General features: G+C 56.8%; 2 protein-coding genes across 2 annotated transcripts; one reads left to right on the top strand and one right to left on the bottom strand.

Moving 5' to 3' along the window:
- Nucleotides 1-592: 592 nt before the first annotated feature.
- On the top strand, nucleotides 593-2,552 carry ColSpa_11130 (ferric/cupric reductase transmembrane component 2; the record flags this gene model as incomplete). Its single annotated transcript, XM_049277342.1, has 4 exons — nucleotides 593-807; nucleotides 882-1,043; nucleotides 1,105-1,979; nucleotides 2,029-2,552. 4 exons carry the CDS (start codon nucleotides 593-595, stop codon nucleotides 2,550-2,552), a joined length of 1,776 nt encoding a protein of 591 aa, XP_049133299.1.
- Nucleotides 2,553-4,612: 2,060 nt separating this feature from the next.
- Nucleotides 4,613-7,664, bottom strand: ColSpa_11131 (C-1-tetrahydrofolate synthase, mitochondrial; the record flags this gene model as incomplete). Its single annotated transcript, XM_049277343.1, has 4 exons — nucleotides 4,613-4,721; nucleotides 4,772-7,299; nucleotides 7,352-7,389; nucleotides 7,541-7,664. 4 exons carry the CDS (start codon nucleotides 7,662-7,664, stop codon nucleotides 4,613-4,615), a joined length of 2,799 nt encoding a protein of 932 aa, XP_049133300.1.
- Between the last annotated feature and the right edge of the window lie 580 nt (nucleotides 7,665-8,244).

Raw genomic sequence — 8,244 nt, forward strand, 5'->3', positions numbered from 1 at the left:
CAGACTTGAAGATAGATGGGAGGCCCAAGCCGGGGGCAGTCGATCTGTACTGTGCCCTGCCTTCACCTTCCGCAAGGTACCTCCTTCCTCACTACCTGTCACGGCCATGAGCCAGCCCAACGGCCCCTCCTCCACCCACTCCCACTCACTCAACTCACCTCGATATTTTTCCTCCTCACCTCAACTTTCGTATCCCCTCCCCCCTGTATACCGCAAACGGGGGCTAGATCCTTTTCCCTTTTCACTTCTTACACACACCCTTCCCTTCTGCAGGGTCCCGAATGAGCGTTTCTTCTGCCTTGGAAAAGATCCAAGACCTTCCGTTCCTCTCTTATCATCTGGGCCCCTTCACCTGATTGCTGCTTCATCATCAAGCCTCATCATAACAATACCTCTTGTTATAAACTTGGCACATTCCCGACCTCCTGCAGTGCGTGCAAGCTGGTTCCGCCTCACTCGCTCTCTCACATACAGCCCTCTGCCACCAGACGTACATCTTTCTTCCACTCCTCCAAGGCCACAAACAGCTTTACTTCACATCACAGACGGTTTTTACTTCACACGTCACGGATATCCATTTCGCTCACTCACAATGGCTGGAGGTAGTGGTGGAGGCCCGGCGGCCTTCCCTAAGCTTTTTGCCCAGCGCAGCCGCATGAACCATGAGGTCGTGACCTACTATGCCACTGGCTTGGCCGCTATCGCGGGCGTCTTCATCATCTTTCACTTGAGCCGCCTACTTGCTCGGAAGACTGGCGTTGCTGCGAAGCTCTCGTTTGTTGCGACACCTTTCGTTTTTGTGTCCCGGTAGGTCTCACCAACACCAAAATTCTCCATCTCACCAGACTGTTTCACAGAATCGGAAACTAACTGCCACTCAGCGTCATTCGCAGAGTTTCTGTCGGCAAGGCTCCCTTCCTGCCCTCTACTGGCCATGCTGCCGTTGCAATCACCTACCTTGTGGCCAACATCGTCCTCCTCCTGACGTACCTCGATACCTCGGTCTTGCCCTACCTCACCGTCGTCGCAGCTCGTGCAGGATGGTAAGTTGAACAACAATTTATATCCCGTTGAAATGCCATCAGGGAAGCTGACACCTCACAGGCTCTCCATCGCCAACATCGCCTTCCTCGTCTTCCTCGCTCTCAAGAACACCCCTCTCGCCTACCTGACCGCCTGGTCTTACGAGCGTCTCAATGTCCTCCACCAAATTGCTGGCTATGTCACCATGGGCCTGATCATCGTACACGGTGCCACCTATTCGGCGTACTTCATCGAGTCGGGCAACCTCGAACGTCTCCGCGTCCACGAGGAAATTTATGGCATCGTCTCCGGTTTCACCTTCCTTGTTGTGGTCCTCGCCGGCGCAGTCGTCCGGTTGTGGTACTATGAGCTGTCCTACATTCTTCACGTGTCCGGCTTCGCCATCTCGATGGTCCTCGTTGGCCTCCACCAGCCCGAGCTGTCCAAGAAGATTATCTTCATCACGGCCGTCGCCGCCGGCATCTGGATCTTTGACCGCGCTGTTCGTCTCGTCCGGGTTGTGGTTTACAGTTTCAACAACACGGCTACTGTTCACCCCCTTCCTAATGGCGGTACCCGTATCATCATGAAGAAGGCCCCCTACGGCGCGAGGTCTGGCGAGCATTGCTTCCTGTGGATCCCCAAGATCCGCGCCTTGGAGATGCACCCCTTCACCATTGCGGCCATGGACCCCCTTGAGTTCGTCATCAACTCGTACGACGGCTTCACCCGCGACCTCCACGAGTACGCCGTCCGCCACCCGGGTGCGACCCTCAAGGCCTCGGTCGAGGGTTCCTATGGAACACTCCCCAACCCGGCCGAGTACGACAAGGTGATCCTCGTCGCAGGAGGCAGCGGCGCCAGCTTCACCGTCGGCATGGCCCTCAACCTGCTCAAGCAGCTCACGCGGATCTCGGGGCAGAGCATCGTCTTCGTCTGGATGGTGAAGGAGCACAGTGAGTCACTCGATTAACTTTGTGTAAAACAGACCGCTAACCTTTTTAGCCCATCTCGAGTGGTTTGCCCGCCACCTGTCTACGATTCGCAACTCCTCGCAATCATCTGTCCTTGTCTACGTCACTCGGACCCCCAACTCCAAGGGTGCCACCACCGACGAAGACCGCTCCCGCTCGGCCACCATCTCATCCCAGGCTTCCACACCCATCACTCCGGCCACAGAGAAATTCGACATCGAGAACGGCATTACCCAGCAACCCCCAAAGGTCCTTACCCGGGCAATCTCTGATCCCGAGAAGTCCGGCTCTGAGTCTGACGCTACGTTCCCCGCCTCTCCCCTCCAACAGAACGGGGTCCCTGTTCAGGTCAACTCCATCCCCATCAACTACGGCCGCGCCGACGTTGCAACCATCATTCGCGACAACATCAATGATGCGGCCCCCAACCAGCGCGTCCTCGTCATGGGTTGTGGCCCTGATGGCCTGATGGCCCAGGTCCGCAACACCACGGCGTCCTGCATCCGCACTTCTGGTCCCGCGGTCGAGTTGCACTGCGAACAGTTTGGCTGGTAAATGGGAACATTTGCACGCGCGGAGAGCACTCACTAAAAGGGGCTTCGGCCTACTGTCGTTCCCCTTTTTCTCTTTGCTTTCTGGCCTCTCTCAGCAAACTACTTCATGTGCATACTTCACAAGTTGGTTTTATGTTTTTTTCGTTTTCTTTCATGGGTCGCTGGAGTATCACCGGGCAAGGAAACGGGTCTTCTTTTTGCAATTTCACATCAGGTTTGACGAGCAAAGGAAAGGAGACGATGAATGGGTCTCTTTTAGATGCAAGGTCGCAGAGAGACAGAATTGGTCATTATTGATGAAGCTGCTGCACGTCAGGCACGAGTTCATACCCCCTTACAGAAGCCTGGCCTCAGTGGCCGCCCTGTAATCTCAATGATTCGCCGGAGAGGAGGATTAGGTCCTCGCAATACAATGATTTCAGAAGCAGAAACCCTCCATTTCCTGATTTCCCATGTGTGCTGGGCGTGAAAGAGTCGCATGATTTGGTGGTGGCATGTATGACGCCCTTGATTACGTGAACCCTTAAAGCTTATAGATACCTAATGCAGGCTTGTCGCCTGCTCAATCCAAAGGTTGAATCCAAGCTCCAAATGTAAAACGACAAACGGGTAACGGCATGACGTTTCGACCTCATCTGAAGTCTAGATCGTGGACCGCCAAGCCCCGGCAGCCCGGACCGACCGCCCCCTTGAACCCCGGAACGGCACCCACCGAGCATCAACAGCCAAGGCGAGAGACTACACAGAACCAAGGCGTGGTATATTACCGCCCAGACATCCCCATCGTCTGCTTGGGGGGAGCGTTCCGCCTCGGCGAGATCGTGATTAGGCCAAGGCCTCCCCCCGTCGCCCAGCGCGTTTGCCCTGCCACGTCGTATCGAGAAGAATGATAGAAGCTCGAACGACTACAAGGGCGGAGGAAGGTACGACGTGGTACGACGTCGAGATGCGCCGACGATCACGCCGGCTCGCTCCCGAGTCACCTTTCCCACGAGAAGGAGCCCAACATTCCGGAGGGGGGTTGAGGGCAAGGGGCGAATGGAGGTCGTCGACTAGGCCAAGCTTTTCTCGATGGGCTGGCCCCCCAGGGAGGCGGTGGTGGAGGGTAGGAATTGAAACCCACAAAGACCGCCAGAGACGCGGCAAAGAAGACGTCACACGACTGGGTGACCACGAGGCCAATATGAGGCCCGCCCAGTCAAAAGAGAATCGTCGGCAGCATCAACGACGTTGTTCCGCCCGAGAGGGAGGGGGGAGGGGCGCCTTGGAGGTTGCGTGGTGAGTTCAACCCGGGCCGTTGGGAGAGGGAAGCAGACGCCCGGGTCCATCCATCCCGAGTTTTCCAAATCACGGAGGTGCATGTCCCGCAATCGACAACCCTCGTGGAGTAGAGCGGAAACGAAACATTCCCTCCCCCCAGGGAGTTAAACTTTCTGTTTCCTAGGGGAGGGGAGGGGGGTTCCGCGAAACGGATGGATTAACCCTAGAGGGAAGAAACTCGCGAGCCCTTGGCCGTGAGCGGTACCAAGTCGGAATCCACGTCGCGTCGGAGGCAAGATGGGATGACACCGCGCTCGGACGGCGGTCCCGATGGGCGGCGGCACCTGCCGGGTTGGACTCTATGCGAGCCACGGCGGGTAGACGTACCTACGTTCGCAATCGCGCGGTGTAACCCAAGGCGATGCGCTCTGGGTTGTTCGTCCCAGCCGGCGTCCTCCATCTATGGTTTGGCGCTCTGGGACGATCACCACTTGCTCGTGAGCAAACGTCAGAATCGGCCATCAGTAAACGGGGCTAGCGATCGCTCAAAATGAACAATGTATATCTTGAATAGTCCCTTCTATTCTTGTATTCGGTCTTTCTATGAGCCCGAGAGGAGGTATCATTGTTGAACAGATGCATGTATAGTCTTTCTTCCCATGTTTCCCCAGCGCCATTTGTTGAATAAATGCCACCGGAATTCCGATTGCCCCCCTTTTCCCCAACGTTTACAAAAAAATAAAAAATAAAAATCGCATCTCGAGGCGCCTCAAACCCACCAGCAAGCATACCAAACTTTGCTTAGAACAGGCCATCGATCTCACCGGTCTCGACGTCGACGTCAACGTTCAAGTAGCCGGGGGCCGTGGGCAGACCGGGGATGGTCTGGATATCGGCGGCCAGAGCGTACCTGTGATATATTTAGCTACTGTCGTCTTTACTGGGGCGGTTGTGACTTACAAGTAACCCGCACCAGCGGCCATTCTGACGTCCCGAATGGGAACAGTGAAGCCAGTGGGAGCGCCCTTCAGGTCGGGGTCGTGGGACAAGGAGTACTGCGTCTTGGCAACGCAGATGGGGAGGTTCCCGAAACCCTGCTTGGTGTACATGTCGACCTTCTTCTGGGCAAGCTCGCTGAACTCGACAGCAGCCGCGCCGTACATCTTCTGTCCGATGGCCTCGATGCGCTCCTGTACGGAGCCCTCGAGGTCGTACAGGAGCTTGAAGTCCTTGGGCTTCTCGCTGGCGGCGATGACGCCCTTGCCCAGCTCGATGGCTCCCTTGCCACCCTCGGCCCAGTGGTTGGAGAGGATGGCGTCCTCAGCACCAGCAGCGATCGCCTCCTCACGGATGACGGCAATTTCGGCGTCAGTGTCCGTAACGAACTTGTTGATGGCAACGACGACGGGGATGCCGTATGCCTTGGCGTTTTCAATGTGCTTCTTGAGGTTGACGCAGCCGGCGCGGAGGATGTCGACGTTCTCCTCCTTGTAGACGGCGTTGAGCGGCGCACCAGGGGCGATTGGAGGACCGCCACCATGGACCTTGAGGGCACGAACGGTGGCGACGACGACGACAACGTCAGGCACGAGCCCAGAGGCGCGGCACTTGATGTTGAAGAAGCGCTCTCCACCCATGGTGAAGTCGAAGCCGGCCTCGGTAACAACGAAACCAGCCTTCTCGGAGTGGTCCTCGTCCGGCTCAGTACCGACAATCTTGAGGGCCATCTTGTCAGCCAAGATGGAGCTGTTGCCGACACTGATGTTTGCAAAGGGACCGGCGTGCACAAACACAGGAGTACCCTCCAGAGTCTGCATGAGGTTGGGCTTGATGGCGTCCCTCATCAGAGCGGTGAGAGCGCCGCCAGCACCGATGTCGTCGCAGGTGACCGGGTCACCGCTCCTGGAGCTCGCAACGACCATGCTTCCCAGGCGCTTGCGCATATCGGCCAGATCAGTGCTCAGAGCAAGGATGGCCATGCACTCGCTGGCGACGGAGATGTCGAAGCCAGTCTCACGGGTGTGGCCTTTCTCGGTCGGTGCGGCGCCGACAGTGATGCCTCGCAGGTGACGGTCGTTGACGTCCAGCACACGTCTCCATGTGATGGTCTCAGGGTCGATGTCCAGACGGGCGAAGCGGCGGATCTCCTCCTCGGTCAGGTCGTTGGGGTCCGTCTTCTCGATACCCAGCTTCTTGAGGCGAGGCAACATGACAGGGGGGAACACTCTCTTGCCGTTCTTGGCAGGTACGAGGCGCTTGTAGAGGGGGCCATCCTTCTGGGTGTTCTCATGGAACATGCGGGTCTCAATTGCAGCAGCGAGAAGGTTGTTCGCCGCGGTGATTGCGTGGATGTCTCCAGTCAAATGCAGGTTGAACTCGTCCATGGGAATGACCTGGCTGTAGCCACCACCGGCGGCACCGCCCTTGATACCAAAAGTCGGGCCTTGACTGGGCTGGCGCACGTTGGCGAAGGTAACGCGGCCAAGGTGGGCGCCCAAGGCCTGTGCAACTCCCATTGTGGTAGTCGACTTACCCTCTCCAAGCGGCGTGGGAGTAATACCCGTGACGACAACGTACTTGCCGTTGCGACGGTGCTCAAGGCGCTTCAAGAGGCTAAGATCGACCTTGGCCTTGTAGGCTCCATAGGGCTCGAGCTCGTGGGAAGCAATGCCGACCTCCTTGGCCAGACGAGTAATCTGCTTAGGGTTCTGGGATCTCGACACCTCGATGTCAGAAGGGACAGGCTCCTTGAGGTGCAGCGGCAGAGGCGAGATCTTTCTCTGCTTTTGTCTCTCAAAGGACTTGACGGTAGAGTCCACAACGTTGGACAGCAACATGGCAACGGTCATGGGACCGACACCGCCAGGAACTGGTGTGATGTGAGAAGCAACCTGAGAAGCCGACTCGTAGTCGACGTCTCCGACGAGACGCTGTCCCGACTTTTTGGAAGCATCGGGAATATAGTTTGTGCCAACGTCGATAACGACGACACCAGGCTTAAGCCACTCGCCCTTGATAAAACCGGGCTGACCAATGGCCGCAATGACAATGTCCGCGGCCTTAAGGTGCTCCTCCAAACCCTCGGTCTTGGAGTGGCACACGGTGACAGTTGCGTCCGCGTTGCGAAGAAGGTAGCTCACAGGGCTGCCGACAATATCGCTGCGTCCGATCACAACAGCGTTCTTGCCCTTCAAATCCACTCCGGTCTCCTTCAACAAGACCATGACACCCTTGGGAGTGCAGGGGATGAAGAACGGGCGACCGCCCTTCTTGGCGAGCTCGCCGATGTTCCTTGTGCCGAAACCGTCGACATCCTTCTCGTCTGCAACGGCAGATGTGATGACGTACTCATCGAGGTGCTTGGGAATAGGCAATTGGACCAAGATACCGTGAACGTCGGGGTTGTCGTTGAGGCGGTAAATGCGGTCAAGAAGTTCAGGCTCAGTGATGGACTCGGGAAACTGGATGAGCTCGCAGTCGACATTTGCCTGAAAACGTCAGCACAACATGAAACAACATGGAATCAATGGCGGCAATTACCTCCTTTGCGGCCTTTTGCTTCATGCGCACGTAGGTGCCTGCGGGGTTGTAAGCATCGCGACAAATTTCATGGTGGGGTAATCACGGCAGCAAAACATACTCGAGTCCGATCTGTCGCCGACTGTGAGAGATTGTGGTTAGCAAGATACAGACGAAATGGGGTCCGCAAAAGGCTCAAGGGAAAAACACCTTGGATAATGGTGAGCTGAGGCTGGAACCTGGGGTTCAGCTTCTGCTTCTCGAGGATGTCACTGGCGATCGATTCCCGGATCTGCTTGGCGATGGCAGTGCCATCGATCTTGTTGGCGACCATTGCTGGAGATGATGTCGCAAAGGACCTATTGGGAGAGATTCTGTCGTAGGAACCCAGAGTCCTTGCAATGAACGGACGGGAAGATTGCCAAGGGACCGGTAATGCAGCTCGATCTCGCAGGTGTCCAAACGCAAAGTTTTTGGGTTGACGGGGGGGAAATGAAGTTGTCGGGACGGACACCGAAGTTGAGCGCGCAGGATGGGTGTAAGCTGGAGCAGCGAGAATGAGGGGTGAGTGACAGTGGTCCAACTCGGGGTTTAGCGCTCTGCAGGGCCGGCGGCCTGATGGATCCCGACCGGTATCTACCCCAAGGTTCTGATATGACCGGCGGGATGCGGGAGCTTGAGCCAGTGAATTTTGAGTGGCCAACACTGCAGCTCTGGAGGACAAGCCGCGGGTTCTAAGCCGAAGCTGAGACGTGTTGGGCAACTCGAGGCGGCATGGCCAAGACAGCCTCTGCGTGCCCTTCAACTGACTGATAGACGACATGCCGAATACCGAAATCTTGCGTCTCGCTTTGAGGGTGTGCTTGCCCCTCGCCTGTTCTGCGCTGCAGGTTCACAAGCAGTACTTCCCTTTA

Source organism: Colletotrichum spaethianum, assembly GCF_022836535.1.
Source record: "Colletotrichum spaethianum MAFF 239500 DNA, contig42, whole genome shotgun sequence".
NCBI classification, from domain to species: Eukaryota; Fungi; Ascomycota; class Sordariomycetes; order Glomerellales; family Glomerellaceae; genus Colletotrichum; species Colletotrichum spaethianum.